Raw genomic sequence first — 16,647 nt, forward strand, 5'->3', positions numbered from 1 at the left:
CCTGCATCTAACAAAGGCTTGCAGTCCTGCAACGGATGGAGCCACAAAACAACTCGTCCTGTAAGCACATGCAGGTACTTCGAGGATGTAAAGCCTCTTGCTGCGGTTGAAGGGAGAGCACTCATAAACTTTTTGGGCCTCGGCACTTTGCAGGATTTATTTCGGTGGCAGAGCAGCTATTGTTATGAGTGGTGGAAAAGCATGCGAGGAGGGCAGGATCAGCCTCCCCCCATCCTCCTCTTGCTTCACACTTGGCTGCTTTAGGGGTTTTCTGCTTTGACACCATAAACCCAGGCAAATGCATGGCTGGTTTGGAGAGGTGTGGAGACTACAGGAGACATGTACAGCACATAAAATAATTTTATCTCAGGGGATCACGGGTACATTTATTTTGGGAGGTAGACCCTTGTATCTGCAGATGGCATTTTTCTTACCTTGAACCCTGGCATTCCTGGAGGACCTGGAGGACCCGGTGGGCACAGAGCTGGGCACTGGAAGAAACAGAAGCACTCTGGTTTATCAAATACACACAGTGCATCCATGGAAGCTGGTTTTGTTACTAAGAAGAGGGGAAAAGGCCATGCCTGGAAACAAACATTAGTGGGTTTTGGCTCTAAATCCACTAATTCATTCATAGCATAACATTCACTGGCATTTCCCTATGGTAAGGGGATCCTAAACAGGTCCTCAGGCCCCTAGTAACCCACAAAATAATGATCTATGCTTGGTCAGCTTCACTTTGAGCATACTTGCATGGACTGTGAGAAATTCTGAAGGCTGACAGTTGTCCACAGGCCAAAAAATCTCCAGTAAAGCTGGATAGGTACCTTGCAAATCATCGGGAACATATTTAATTCCGTGCACCCATTGACCCCTATTGATTTCCATGAGGCAACGCACCTAACTGAAACAGTGGCAGGCATTAGAGCTTATCAGAAGGGAACCTATAGAAAATTATCCCAAATACCAATATACTGGTATCTGCAGATGTCTAGGGCTGTTTGGGTCCCTGGTGTGAACTCTAATTTAACTAGGAACAAATCAGAGCATGCAAGGAAATTTAATGGGGGTTCCAAAGGCCATACTCTAAAAACTGTATAAATAGGGCACAAGATTTTCTTCTGCACCTTTTCTTTCATTTATTTTTTTTCTTTTAATAAAACTTCAGGCTACATGTCTGTAGCAAGAATTTAATTTTCTAGTATATTCCACAGGGTAACATAAATTAAAATTGCAGAAGTGGTATCCTTTTCTATTAACTTCCATGTGACTTGCCATAAGGTAGCCTAAACCGACTCTGAGTTTTTTTGGGGCACGCCAATTAGAAAACCAAAGATGCTGTCACAACAACAGCTGCGAAATCTGGAAATGTCACTTCCATCGTTCATGGACTTAACGCTCCTTTATTTCCCTTGGAAGAAAGGAATCAAGACATTCTCATAAGGAAGGAAGTCTAAACAAAGCATATGCCCACAGGAACCCAGTGCCACCATCCATGGAAATAAACAGTGCCACACGCATGACCTTTTCTCTTGCAAAGCAGGATTGGAAACAGATGCGTGAAAAGCTGTTGTCACTTGCCAACTGCTAAACTTGTTTTGTAGATGCAGAATGTACGCAAAACCTGCACTTTAGGAAGCAAACCGGAAAGCAAAGATCAAGCAAAAAATCAGCACTACCATGTCTACCTCCTTGAAAGGACATTTCAGTCTTGCAAAAACCTACTCATGCGACACTTACACATCCTGCGATATGGCAGTTTAGATCCTTGTCTGCAGGGCTGAACGGTGCACGTTAAATGCTCTGACCTTTACCCAAGTGTGTCAATGAAAAGCCACATCAGGCACTACAACAAAAATATTCTCATGCTACATAAAGAAAAACCTACCTGGATGTCCCCACCGCCATCAGGAAAGATGCCTGGAAGACCCTGAAATTCATAAAATGTGGTCTTTTAAATACATCTAGACAATCACAAGGAAGAAATATTATTTTTAGAAAATGCAGTTTGCAAACCTAGATCAGCACAAGGCAGATACCTAGCCACGTGGTGTAAAATGCAGTCCCAGAACACAGAGTGTTATGAGCTGCACCAGTCCTCAAAATGGACACGTCAGACATGAACATGCACTGGAAATGCACAGCTGAGCTTGGGAAAAGATCTTTGAGCCTTATGCCAACAATTTGAGGAGAGCAGCTGTGCCTGGCCCTCCTTTGGATCTGGGGGAAAGCCCTCCTGATCCTATTTGGCCCTCCAAAGAAACTCCTGGAAAACCAAAACAGAGATTTGCTGTTTTCCAGACCCCTTGCTGGCACTACAAGAACACACACCTACAATACAGGCTCCTGGTGGAGTCTGTGCCTGTAGCAGGGGCTCCCAGACAGGGATGTGTCAGGCACACAAGTTACCTCCAAGGGACATGCAAGCAATAAGTATGTCCCTGCTTGCCCTCTGAAGGACACGGGAAACTAGGCTGCAAATGCTGCCCAGATGGCTGAATGTCTGTCCAGAGCCCAGCATCGTTAGCACAGTGGGACTACACAATACCAATCTAGGATAGCAATTTACAAGCTAACTAGACTTAGATACTACTAAACTGGCAGATACATGACCTTTTAAGAGTGTGGAATAGGTCACTACATTAGATGTGGTCCCAGGACCTGATATTTTGAGAGGAGGGAAGGATAAATTCCATATTGATTCAAGCAACCATATAAATTTTACTTGAGAAAACAAAAAAGCCACCCTGTGATCTCTCTATGTCATAAAGCCTGGACATCAGTGGGTTCCTCCACCCCTTACAGAACAAATAATATACAGGAGATAATCCACACACCAAAGTGCAGCCAGTGAGAAGTCACTGATCTCCTTGAGGCTCAGTGTTTAAAGACTGCTGAAACTTAGCCCGGAGAGGGAGTGCTCATGGCAATTTCAGCAAATGAAACACGCACGTGCTGGCAGCAAGATGAAAATTTTGGATTCCCCATGGGAAGTTTCTCATATTTATTTATAAGTCTCAACTTACGGGAGGTCCGGGTGGTCCAGGAGGCCCTGGGAATCCAGGCAGACCATAAGGACCCTAGAAAAAGAGAAAGAATTTATTTTCGTAAACATTTACATGGAAATGTGAAAGAAGAGGAAGGATAGCTACCAAATACCATTGCACATTTGTGAATGTGAGGCAAGATATTTCTATCGGACTACGTTGCACCCTTCCACAGCTGTGAAGAGAATAGCAGATGCAAGTATAGGGAGTAGGATGGAAGAACATATGGTGTACCTACATCCCAGCTCCTACTGTCTCTGTACCTCTCCAGTGGAGCTGTGAGCATACAAAAATGATGGTATGCTTCTGCAGAATGGGCTCCCTCAGACCAGACCCACTCTGCTCAATAGCTTCTTACTGAGGATGCTGAAAGCACACGCCAGTGCTGACTGACCTCCGTTCTCATGACATTGGCTGCTCTTTTGTTGTTACTCATCGTTGATGAAAGAAGACAGGGCTGCAAGGAGCTGAGTGTCTTTGGCACGGCACTGGTTGACTGGAGTGACACTGCACAAGCTCGTACAAGGAATAGCATCGCCAGTGGGCATACACAGAGCTTGCAATGCCTCATGCTTCATGCTTCCAGAACAGCAAAAGAAACCCGAAATGAACCTTATTCCTCTGTGTTTGCAGTATGTTCAGTGAACGGGGATCAAATGGTGGGAGAAACTCACAGGAGGACCCCGAAATCCATTTCCACCTGGAAGCCCACTGGGTCCTGGAGGCCCCTGTTGAACAGAGAAAAAAGCCTTACAACCTCGGTGACCTCACAGCTGCCAAAGCCCAGTAAACAGCCTGGCTGTATTCATTTTTCTAATCCCCCAGAGGAGCCCACACCCAGACAACTGGTTTGCCAATGCACATCTTTCTTTTTGCTCCACCTTTCCAGGGGGCATGCTATTGTCATTGTCATGCGTTGACAGCATCTGCCCCCACTGACTCACAGCAGCTCTGAGACACCCCAGCAGAACAAAAGCTGCTCCAGAAAAGGCCACTTCCAGCAATCACAAGGCTGCTCTGCCTTGAATTAACATCAGTGGCCAGCTGCCTTGAGGTTAAGGTACACATACCAAGCCCACAAGGCTGCCAACATGCACGACTTCATATACTGCTGCCCAGCACAAGAAAGGGACCCAAGACTTGGGATGGGTTTGTAACATTCATATTAAAAAAAAACCACAGAGTATCCAATAAAGCTAGTATAGTAATTTAAATCTCTTTTTTGAAAAATAGACTCATTACTTACTGGAGGTCCTGGTAGTCCTTTGCCCTGGAAAGGATATTTGAAACAGTAAAAGATCACTTAGAAACTGAACATACGGGAAGAAGAGCAGCATCTCAGAAAGTGCTTCTTATTTTTTTTTTCCTTTCAGATTTCATAATGCTCTCCTGCCCCCCAGTTATTGTAATTTGCAATCAGAGCATAGCTGAAGTCTTAATGTATCCTTTTGTTACCTCTAATAATTTGTATTCCCTTTACATCCTTGTTACCTATGAGACATCTATAAAGAAAGCCACATACGGTGACATGATAGTGAGACACAGACATTTTTGAGGATAGCATTCTAGTTCATTTATCTGCTTTCCCTGTTTTCATGCATTTTTTTTGTTTCCGGAGACCTCATCTCAACTGACACCTGCCGGAAGTCCTGCAATGCAAGATCCATGTGTGGTGACAAGGAAGAGGGCTACTGAGTCAGTCGTGGCCATCTAACAAAACAGATGCCTGGACGTGTTGTGCCACCACACCAGTGAAGGACTTATGAGGCTTTCCCTCCTGCTCTGTTCCTGTGCCTGGAGAGCACATTTACATCAGTAAGAAACAAGATATGGTGACATCTGCTCATGGCAACAGAGGAATGTGAGTATTTGAATCAGAATAGCAAGCTCTGCAATTGAGCTCAGCTTCATGAAGAAACAGGGCTGTTAATAATTTTTGGAGAAGACTGTTAGCTTGTTTAGCATTAATTGAAGATCTTTTTAGATGCAACACTAAAAAAAGATTTATCAGAGCAGTTGTATTCAGAAATCCTTAGGCTTGATGTTGAATGTGGATATTCAGTCATTGTTTGATTTGATGGAAAGTATTTAAGTGGGGCTTTCTTTACAGAGACATCCATTCTGGTCATTATGAACCTAGCATGATTCTTCTCTTATTCCATCAATACAGACATCAAAGACTAAATGTGACTTGCCAATAGCTAATGAGATGTTTAACAAAGCAACAAGGATTTCAAAATGAGCATAGAATGACTAGTAATGTCTGTGCAGCCAAATAGTTTAATATACAAAACAGTCTATTCCTTTTTCTTACACAGCACAAAAGACATCATCTAATAGGAGGAAGGTTTGATATCGAGTCTTTATCCCAAGCTAGGTTGCTTTATAACATCTCAGAGACTAAGAGCAGGCCCTGTGTTACCAGAGCAGCTCAAGCATACATATTTAAATACTTAAACAATATTTTCACTCATTCAAGTTTTGATCTCTTTGTTTGGGATACAAGGCTTCCCATATTCTCTCGGTGCAGGTTCAGGCATGGTCCCACACACCACCTCTACATATGCAGTTCCAGGATTTACTTACAGCTTGTCCAGGTGGCCCGGCAGGTCCTAATGCACCCTACAGGAATAAAACAACAGACTGCAAATTAGCAGGTCAGTCAGAAATAAAACCAAAACTTCCTTTTGATAAGACACCAGTGCCTGCTCTGCTTGCCAATACTCTCTGCTTGGAAACTCCAGCAGTGTCTTAGAGAAACAGTACACAACTGGAGATGCTCAGCTGCATTAAATAATATAAGGACAGAAACTTTTGGATAATGATTCTGTCATTCCCAATTAATTACTCGATGGAACAACACTGTAAGATAGTAGGGATGGATGCTCCAAACTGGCCCCAACAACTTGCTTTGCTATTTGCAGGATGAGAGAGAATAGGGGTTAAAACACGAGCTGCTCCTAAAAGACTAAATAGACACCTCTGCAAGTCGCAGCAGGCCTCAGATGAGCCTCCATGAATATCTAAACATTCATAAACTGAATTTAATTAATTGGAAATATTCCCATTCACAGTATTTTCATGATGTAGATACAGTGACTGAATTATCTGGAATTATTTGCAAGATTTGATTTGTTCTAGTGAATTTTATTAATTCATACATTTCCCTTCAGTCTTGGCAGCTTCTGCCTTTTCACTAGTTTCCTTGGCAAATCTGAAATCTCCTTTCCCATTTGTATTCTTCCTCTTTAGCTTGACTAGAGTTTGGTGATATTAAGTCTTAGACCAGAATTTAGTAATTCTTGAAATTGCTAAATTCCTGCTTAACTAAAGACAATAAGCCAGCCAGAACTCCTTAATCCCTTTGGTGCACCACAAAGCCTTCCTCAGCCTTTCACCTGCTGGATTGACCAAACCTGTTTTCCAAAAGTTCTCAAAACGCTCTACCAAAAACATCCTGAGAACGATTTCCTGAGCTGGAAATAAACCGTATCTATCCCTAGGGCCACAAGAGCAAGGCAGATGGGCAGAGCTGGAAAGTATCCCGACACACTGCCGATTCCAGTGATGACTCCGGCCCTTTCCTAATGTTGTGCACACCAAATGAGATTAGAAACATTTTCCCTTGTTAAGTCTAAAGAGAAAGATACCGAGGACCCAACTGCCTCATTAAGAATAGTCTCGTGGGGAAAGAACGATAATCCAATAAAAATCAACTCTGTTTAAAATGTCAGCTCATTCATTTTTCTCACTGCAAGTTACTCTGGTTTTCTTCCAGTCACTTTTATCTTTAGGCTGAAGTCTTTATAACCACTGATGCCTACGGGACAAGCTGAGACCTCTTCCTGTAAAAACACAGAATTCCCAGCACCTACTGGTTTACACCCTAATCCTGCACTCCCCACCCCAAAACAGCTGCATTACTCCCTTTTGCTTTGGCCCACGTGCCAAAAGGTTGGCAGTGTACCCAAAGCGCCAAGTGTTGGCACTTTGCTCTCCTTAATTTTGATATCTTTTAGGTTGTAGGGTGGAACATTCAGCAGTGAAAAGTTTTGGTGCAATGACAGATCACTGCGTCCCTGAGCAAGCTGATGTGACTCCATTAAATTTAAATGAGAAACTCTAATTTACACCTCTGTTTTAATAACAGTCTGACTCAACTCATTCTCCTGATAACAATGTTCTTTCTCTTTTGACTAGAAAACAATCTTACCATAATTTTCCACTTTAATATGTTTTATGAATATACAACTACTGAGCACAGGAAATACTTGATTAATATGGCATTATGAATTCATAAATAAATATGAGTAATTATGTGATTTTAGAGCACCAGCACTGTCAATTGCTTAGAAAACCACTGACTTGTTGATGTTTTCCTCATTGCTCTTAGTGTAAAGCATCAAACTTCAAAATGGCTTTTGAAAACTCTCCAATGAAAGCCATCAGGATCTAGCAGTGAGGTTAAAACCCAGCTCATTCAAACAAAACAAAACACCAAAAAAACAAATAGGCCTGATCTGATCAGTCTGTAAACAGCACCATGAGAAAAGCTAATGCATGCTGTGAACAACAGGAATATTAAAGATAAAAGCCATTTTGTTATGCCAGCTGCACAATACTTTGTCCCTGGACAGATATGAATCATTGCTGGACTGAAACGTGGTATGCAAAGGAAAGGAAATGTTTAGCAATAATATATTACTAAAAACTGTCTTCTAGGAGCCCACTTCCATATGCCAAACACCTTCTGTCCCCAACTCAGAAATACATACTTATTCAGAAGAAGTCATAGTGTTAAGTGTGAATTCAATCCCACAACAGTCAGTAGACACCTGCTTATTTCAGCAATTCCTGCAAGACCTAAATATGTTCTTAAACTTGGGCAGAAGAAAGTCACTCAGAATAATGATGCTGCCCTTTTAGGGTGCTAGAGCTTTTAGAGCTTCTTTTCTTTTTCCAGGCTTTTATTAGACCAATTAAAACAATTTTCCAGATGGACCATTGACCTTGAAAAGCTCCCATAAACGGCAAGTCCCAAATTTGCCCCATGCTGACAGATTGAGTTACAGGACAAGGGAAAGCATGTCAAATCAGAGCACATAGTTACATTAACTCTGTGTGCTAAAGCAGCATTTGTGTGCTTTCACTAAATAGCTGAAGAGGAAGTTCTTGTGCACAGAAATTATCTGCTTCATTACCCTGCAAACTAGGAGTTTGTGTGCTAAAGTGGGCATGGGCAGTTATTACCACCAAACATGAAACAAGGGCACAAAACTCCTCAGTTTTCTGTGTGTGGTCCCAAATCATTCTGTTTCAAAAATCAAAGATCAGTTCCCAGAAGATACTGGACCCTTGCCGCAAGCAGCCTGAGGTGTCGGGATTTGGCAGCCCTGGATCTCTGGGAAGAAGGGTGGGCCTAAGGAGAAGTGCAGGAGAGGGGTTTTAGTGCAGTGCTGATGGGTGGAGACTCAGAGCTGTGACCAAGATGTTTGGGTTTGACTTCCCCAGTGGCCAAGCAAACAGCCTTGCACATGGGAAAGGAAGCAGAGTGTATCAAAGATACGTGGCTCTACCACTCATTTCTTCAACTAAAAGAGACAATTTCACAGTTTTAAACTTTGGGTGACTCCCCTGGGCAAAAAAATAGATGATTGTCAGCCCATCACTACAGCCCCAAGTTCAAGAGGATGGTGGACCAGTTCTGGATGCAACCCTTCTCTCTCTGCACTGGGAGACAACAGATAGCCATGCTGGATAACACCTGGGCTGAATGGCTCACTTATGTTTTGTTCTTAGTGTCATAATGGAGGCCTAAGTGTCTTCCTTGTAATGTCCCATTGTAGGTGGTCTGAAGGACATCTTGAGCATCTCAGGCAGTCAGTTTGTCTCTGGGGTGTCCCCTCAGCGGAGCTGTAATGTGCAGGAAGCAAGCAAAACCTCTTCTTGCTATGCTGGCTAGGGAAGTCTGTGCCAAAGCAACTAATAATGCCAACCACATGGACAGCCCCAGAATTAGTGAAAGGTAAAAGTTTAAACAGTAATACACAGCAGCAGTAACTATAATCATAACAGAGCTGCATACTCAGAATGAAAATAAAGGCCAGAATAGCTTCACTTTGATAAACTCCTTAATTAAGTCTATTGCCTGCTTCAAGGAACTTTTTAGATGCTCAAAATACTACAAGAGCTGTTCTGCATTAGTATTCCCACCGAGGCTATCCAAGCACATTCAAACCCATGTGAGAGAAAGATGGCTATCATGCCCTGCCTAGAGAAAAGCCATCTGGGGCTTCATTTCAAGGGTCCAAGCATTCTGCGAGGGTTTACAGATAAACAAGCCACTGTCATCAACACCCAAAAGTCACCAATTCACAAAGGAATTAGAAGTCATCAACACAGGCAATGACAATGTTTCATTTAAAGGGACTTGAGATCTAATGTGGTACTCACACGGTCTCCCGGAGGCCCATTTGGGCCAGGTGGGCCATCAGTTCCCGTTAAACCCTGTGGAAGTGAAAGAAAATGTCAAGGTGGAGAAGCACAGTGATAAGAGCTGTTGCAAATCCCCGTCACTATCACAAATCACCCGTATGCCAAGCTCTCAGCAAAGCCTAACCACTTTATTTCTCTCTGTAATTAAGCACAAGGGAGAGGACTAGAAGCCAATTATCTGCACCTTTCCCTACGCATTTTAAGTGTGGATCAACACTACCAAGTGCTCTTGTTACTGGAGTTTATTGAGCTGTTGTCCTTCAGCTTAGTCGTGGAAGCTGCCTAAATGCTTCCTCCCAGCCAGAAGTAAAAGAAAGTGTACTAAAACCTCACCCATAGTCAGTTACCATGGCAGTAAGTTGGTAAGCTGTGAAAATTTCACTGTGTGCAGTCACCTGTCCAGATTTTTAGGGAAAAACCCAGGGCAGTGACCAGCAGACCTCAAACTGATAAACAAGACTGGATTTCTAAAATCAGGCTCAATGATTTTACTCCAGAAATGCCATCAAAAACCCATATTTCTACAGAAGAGCCCAGTGCACCTCTGAAGAACTCCAATATTTCATTGTAACAGTGCCATCCTAGCAGTTATATATCTCTAAATTGTTCTCGTGCTACTTATTTCAATCTAGAGACGCTTTCAACTCTTAACATTTCTCCTGATACATCAGATATGTAGACCTAGTACCCACTTTGCTTCTCCAGTAGACACAGAGAAAGTTGATGAGACACTTTAGGACAACATCTGTGCCTATATGAAATATTTACACTAAGAGAAGATGACAAAATACTCACATCTACTCCAGGAAGGCCAGGCAATCCAGCTTCACCAGCTGCTCCAGGCTTTCCTGGTGCACCCTTTGGCCCCTGAATCAGAGAACAGGCAAATCTTATATCATAGCAACAGAAAGGTAGCATATATTGATAAAGATTACAATATGGAAGTTCATTTATTCACGTCTTAATCTTACACCAAATAACACAGAAAAATTTCTCCAAAGAGGTGAAACTTGTCATGAATCCATATCCAAATCCTAAATGCGTTTCAGTGCTTTGGCTCAGGTCTCTGCAACCCTATTAATCATTTCCACATACAGTTGTCCTTAAGCTGTTCCTAGTAGAGAGGTAGAAAGGGATGGGATACAGGGCCCAAAGCAAAGAGCTGTGGCGCATGGCACACCTTTCAGCATCACTCGACAGATCGAGGAGCTAAAGCAGATTCAAAACAATGCCAAAAATAACCACACATTTATGGTTAGGCACCAGTTTTTGTTATACTGGTGATGAGTGAGCTTTATTTCAGGCACATCCTCCTCTAGCAATGAAGCAGGAGAATGTGCTTGTCCTCAGGACCAGTGCTGAGTACCTCTGCTCCTATGCATCCCTTATGGAAATTCTGCTGCAGCTGAAGAGGAAAGCAAACCACTAAGTCTTAACTCTTGTGTGGTACTACTCCTTAAAAGGATGAATGAGATGGTATCAACCAGATAATACTTACTGGTGGGCCTGGCAAACCAGGAGGGCCCGGCTCGCCCTAAACAAAAGAGAAAAGACGTCAGTATTAGCGATGAACCTCTCCTTTCTGATGACTTCTTGCAACCGTGGTGCTCCCAACTGTACACAATCTCTCCCTTCATGCCCGCTCCAAGATTTACCACACTCAGTGGGATAAAGGTGATGTTCTGGATCACCTCCTAGAGCAGGATGAACCTGGATAGCCTTTTCCACATCTACAATAGCAGATTAGTGAGACCCACATCCCCAGTTACTAACCTTGCCAGGCTAGAAATAACACCACCCCCACTGGGGGGCTGATAATTAGAAGTTAAAAGGCAGTAAGCAAAGTCATGGAATTTATAGCAGGTTTCTGCATTTACTGTGTCGGCAACTGCGAAGTCTGTGGGCTCTCCACAAGACTGGCTGCCTTGATTTGCTCAGGCAAGGGTTTACTCACGGCGTTGGTAACTGATCAATGCTCAGACCAGAGGGCCACCGCACAGATGGAATGTTGTCCTCTGGCTTGATGAAGAAACTCTTTTGCTGTCCATTACCCACAGGCTTTCCATAAATAGCTATCATGATCGTAGGTTGGGAAGGTGCCTTGCCAAGGAAATGAAAGGAGCACTTCTTTTGCAATGAATGGTTTGTAACGGCAGCTAGAAATGGCAGCATAGGTGGTTCGCCCCCTCCTTCACCACGTTACATTTCCAGCCCTTTGCATTTTTCCTCGCTGACGCGATGGCAATCCATACAGCAAGGTCACAGCATTAGCAAATGCTGTTTGGGACCATCTTAAACCTTGATCCTGCCGTCGTGGACCCCTGCAGTACTCGGCAGGAGCCCCAGAACTTCAGTCAAATGAATCAAAAGCCTAATAAGTGTTTATACCCCAAATGCCACATCACTGGGAATTAGAGACAAAGACTGTCAGCAAAAGGAAGCGTTCCCCTGGGTGCTCGGGAAGGAAGTTTACTCTTTCTTAGCAAGTTTGTGTTAAAGTCAAGCCAGGAGATGAAAATTGGAAAAAAATAAAGCTTGATTTTTCAAAAGTGACAATTGCTTATTAGCAATTTGGAGAATTACATTCTCAGAAATAATTCACAGGAACTCGTCGCTAATTCTTTTGATCACAACAAGCTGTTTCTATTCTTGGAAGGGAGAGATTTTGCTTGTGAAGCATGTTAAAGGCTATAATTATAAAAGATTTCATGTTGCAGCTCCTACCGAAAGGCAGGAACGAAAGCAGCAGCTTCTAGAAATTGTTCTTATGGGGTTCATCGAAGGTTTGTTCAGAGAGCTCCTGAATAATTCAGCTGTGTGTTATGCACCACTTAACGGCTCAAGGCCCATGGTAAGGGACTGCTGAGCACCTCAGCAGCATTTATCAATCTCAAAGACCATTCAGTGACTCTTCCCACACAGCATTCATCCAAAGCCATCTGTGAAGACAATCCAGCTGGAGTGGCTTACAGAATTTAGAAAATTTGCATTGATAAGGTCCAGAAGAGTTCTGACTCCAAAAAAAAAAAGGCTCACCACTACTGGTTTCATTCTTTGCAGTGGTAGAATTGACATTACTGCTTGGGCTCCACATGTTCCTCTCCATTCAGCGCTGGATTATATATGGTGTAGTTTTTTGGAAGGTACTGCCACAAAAACAGTATCCCTCAAAGAAGAAGGCTGCCTGAATGTGCTCAACGCTAGCCACGGCTCTGACTCTCTTCTCCTGTGTAATTCCTTACAGGTCTAAATGTCTGACTGAACTGCAGAAACCGTCCCTGAACAGCTCACGCTAACAGGACACCTGAACTGACCTACATCTGTAGGAGGGATGTCGTTTGGGTCTGTTCAAATAGCAGACCATTCCCATGGAGTCCAAACTCCAAGTCTTAAATACTTTACTCAGCAGTTTGATTTATTAGGAGTAGGTTCTTCACAATAATTAGGTGTTTGATCCTTTCCCACAGGGAGCTTTCCAAAGCTTTAGCAGTGGATAAAAAGGTGTAGATTCACGTTACCAACATTTCCCTGGGTTCCTGTTTCCAAAAGCAGTCAGAAGTGATATCGATGCAGTTCCAGAATAAGATGTAAATATTCTGTAGAAAAGAGCGGCTGAACAACACAATCATGGGGATTTGTTTCTTTCCAACTGCTGTTACCTAGAAGTTGGTCACAACCTGAAGTTTGAAGGGCTTCATTCCTCCCATAATTCATCTTTTTCCCTCGGTATACAAAACCAGCCACCCTGTCCTGAAGTCCGCTGGCCACACTGATGTCCTGCTGCAGTGACTCCACAGGTTCCCTGCAGCTAATGGGAACATGAATCCTTTGCCCTCCTCCAGGGTGTCCCCTTAGGCTTTTTATCATGAAAAACAGTGGAGAGAAACTGTTGAGGTACCACATCTGAACTACTACAAAATCTGAGTGAGATTTTCAGAAAAAATATCTCCTTTAGTTGAAAGGACACTTCAGAGGGAATAGCTGCAAATCAGCGGTTTTCCCTTCAGCCCAGCCTTGCTCACACAGCCACCATGAAAGCTCACCACTGCAGACAAAAAAGCTCCTTGTTCACCATTTACCGGGGAGCTAATATATCTTTTTTACCTTCTTATCCAAAAGAAAATGACCTGCATGGAATGAATAGAATTTTTCAAGGCTGCCTAAAGGCCCAAGTGCAAGAAACTTACTTCGGATGAACTTTTAAAAAACCAAACTCTGCTGTAGTCCATAAGCAGCTTATGGAGACGAGCACTACTCAAACTGAATAACAAGATGGAAACCTGGTCTTTTGTAACTGATATGTTGAAGATTCATCTGATGCCCTTATCCATTGCCAGCTACAGAACACAGTACAGTTCTTCTCCAACAGATGCACAGAACCTCTATGGAAATATCAATTAAAAGTAATAGGCCAAGGCTATTTTTCCTCCAGTAACTCCTGTGGTACAGTCTTCTACCTATGCAGGACATGATCATCTAAGGAACTGCCTGCTGAAATAAAAGTTTCATTTGCTGTTTGGGCCACTAAAGGCAACTCATATCTGGAAACACGAGTCAGATTCTGACCTCTCGAATGTCAACGTAAATTAGCCACAGCCACACTTACACTGTTGGAATAAAACCAATACAAGTAAGAGCAGTGTCTGTATTAAGAGTTTCTTCAGGCTCTCCAGAAATATGGTCTCTGAAATATCACATAAACCTCTCTCAGAACTACACAACGTGCAGTAACACTGGTGCACGTTGTACCTGTGCACACAACCTTCCGTGTTTTGTTCTCCTTCCTTCCTACACAGGGAAAGAGAAATATGCAGCTCTGCAGGCATGGTTGTGAATCCCTGTGCATACACTAGGATTGTCCTTAACTCTCTCAAAACAGGGGATTGATCCTGCAAAGACAGTGAGGCCGCTCAGCACCACTGTTCACCATTCTGACCCTTGCAGAACAAGGTCTCTTGCAGATGGGCTGGTTCTCCAGGTCCATCTACCTGTGACGGATGGCCCAAAGGCTGCGGCTCTGAAGAACAAGAAGCCCTTCTCTGTTCAGCTCGCTCTGCTCTGCTCCACCCCTCGCCCACCCTCAGCTGAGCCTGCCCTCTGCCGCATGGCACTCACATCTATGCCGTCCTTGCCAGATGGTCCAGGGGGTCCTCGGGGTCCAGGAGGGCCTTGTGGTCCTACTCTCTGAAAGGATTGGGGGGGGGTGAAGAGAAAGAGAAGAGTATTTTTGCATCAGAAGAAACATACAGACTAAATCAGAAAGCCATGTCTGAGTCCCACAGCCACCCCATCCCGCAGGGTCCCCCCACCATCCCGGGTGGACTTGGAGGAGCTCAGGACCAGAACAAGGCTCTTTAGAAAACCTTTTTGACTGAGCACATCCTCAGGGCTCCCAGCCCATTTATTGTGCTGGGAATGAGACCTGCTTGCTGGGAAGCAGACTAGTTTGGTTGTTTAGGCTTTGGTCCTTGCTGCCTATTGGAATGCTTCATTTTGGGCAGGGGGGGAAAGGCAAAGACCATGGAAAATAGGTGCAAAGTGCTCGGCATTAAAAATGCATCATTCAGCACCAGTCTGATGGGCTGATGGAGCAGCCAGACACTGCTCAAGACAGAATGAGAAAGGGAAAGTCTCCTCTCTGAGCAGGACGTCACTTGAAAATCTGGGATTTTGGAGGTCTGATGTGGGGGAAAGGAAATAAAGGTCCAACAAATGACTTCTGTATGGAGAGGGCTCCAGAGAGCAACTTGCTGTTGCTTTAGTGAACAAAGGTTCCATTGTGGAAGCAGCTCTGCTTGCAGCAGATGAGGGCAGCTCTGAATTCCCAAGCCAGACTGCAAAAATTCCTCACTAACACAACGAAAAACCTCACCGAGGAGTTACTTCCCCAGGCAATAACATTAACACCATTCAGGGAAGTTTAATATAGCTTCATGGCTGAAGTGAATAAGGATTAAATATACTATTTCATAAACATAAAATTTTAAAATTAATTGAGGGAAGGAATAAGAAATTCTCTGACTCATGAAGGACCAGATCAGGACATCCTAGCCTCACTGGCAACTTATTATTCATTCTAAAAGAAAATTGTTTCTCTTATACCAACAGGTTTCCCTTTCGCAAGGCTTTATCTCATGTAACTGCACTCCTGAATAGGAGGACAGGACTTTTTACTTTAAGCTTAAGCAGCAGATTCCACACACGAGGATAAAAACTAAAAGCCTACCTGTGCAGGTATGCAAATAGCTCTTTTCATACAAAGTGCCTAGCAAACTGCACATTTTAAATAAACTATAGATTAATAATCTGCCTACTGCCACATTTAATCCTGCAGTTATAACATACGCACATTGCAATTTATCTTTCCCTTGGACTCGTTTCTTAAGCATAAAACGTAAAAGGAAATTCTTACCTGAGCTGAGGTGGTGGCTAATAGCTGACAAAGGAAGAGGAGCCCAAGAGTGGGGAATACAGTCATCGTGCCCACGCTCTGCCTCTCTTCGTTTCTCCTGGGCAGCCAAACGGTTTCTCTCCTCCTGGGTCTTAGCTTACAGATGCGAGTCCTCGCCTCCAGATAAACCTGCGGCTCCAGCTGGAGGGGCAGAGCTCAGGAGCTCGGGCAACAGGGGCTGAGCTCCGAGGCAAGAGGAGGTTTTGCAAGGAGGTGGGAGCAGGAGGGGGAGCAGCAGTCCCTCAGAAGAGAAGCTCTCATTCATGCCCTGCTGGGCAGCCCCAGCAAGCAGGGAGGGAGCAGACACGCACAGGAGAAAAATTCAGCTGCTCCAGCTAGAGACACAAATACGCTCCTTAGGTCTCAGCTGGGGCATTTCTCAAAGCCCATCACCACCTCAGTGCTGGGCAGATTAAAAAGTAACAGATGGAAAGTCATCCAGCATCTGAGGCTACTCAATTTCACCAGAGGAATTAATATACCTGTAACAAGTGCAAGATGAATTACAGCTAAATGCACTCTCTGCTTTGCAGGATGGTTTGTTAGCACCAAAAGTGCATTCACGTTCGTGTTTTTTTTTTTTGTGTGTGTGTTTTTTTGTTTGGTTGTTTTTAGTTTCTTTTTCTCTCCATGGAGATCCAAAGAAAGCCAAGG

At 43.7% G+C, this 16,647-nt stretch overlaps 1 protein-coding gene across 1 annotated transcript in view; it reads right to left on the reverse strand.

Moving 5' to 3' along the window:
* The window catches only part of COL9A3 (collagen type IX alpha 3 chain), a 35,244-nt gene extending 19,224 nt beyond the window's left edge, over positions 1 to 16,020 (reverse strand). Inside the window, exons 1-11 of the mRNA XM_035548488.2 lie at positions 15,955 to 16,020; positions 14,658 to 14,726; positions 11,041 to 11,076; positions 10,338 to 10,409; positions 9,501 to 9,554; positions 5,634 to 5,669; positions 4,294 to 4,317; positions 3,722 to 3,775; positions 3,027 to 3,080; positions 1,889 to 1,930; positions 435 to 491 (exon numbers count right to left, since the gene is read on the reverse strand). Of these exons, the coding sequence (XP_035404381.1) occupies positions 435 to 491; positions 1,889 to 1,930; positions 3,027 to 3,080; positions 3,722 to 3,775; positions 4,294 to 4,317; positions 5,634 to 5,669; positions 9,501 to 9,554; positions 10,338 to 10,409; positions 11,041 to 11,076; positions 14,658 to 14,726; positions 15,955 to 16,020 (564 nt within the window). The remainder of the gene's footprint in view (positions 1 to 434; positions 492 to 1,888; positions 1,931 to 3,026; positions 3,081 to 3,721; positions 3,776 to 4,293; positions 4,318 to 5,633; positions 5,670 to 9,500; positions 9,555 to 10,337; positions 10,410 to 11,040; positions 11,077 to 14,657; positions 14,727 to 15,954) is intronic.
* Between the last annotated feature and the right edge of the window lie 627 nt (positions 16,021 to 16,647).

Source organism: Cygnus atratus, chromosome 16, assembly GCF_013377495.2.
Source record: "Cygnus atratus isolate AKBS03 ecotype Queensland, Australia chromosome 16, CAtr_DNAZoo_HiC_assembly, whole genome shotgun sequence".
NCBI classification, from domain to species: Eukaryota; Metazoa; Chordata; class Aves; order Anseriformes; family Anatidae; genus Cygnus; species Cygnus atratus.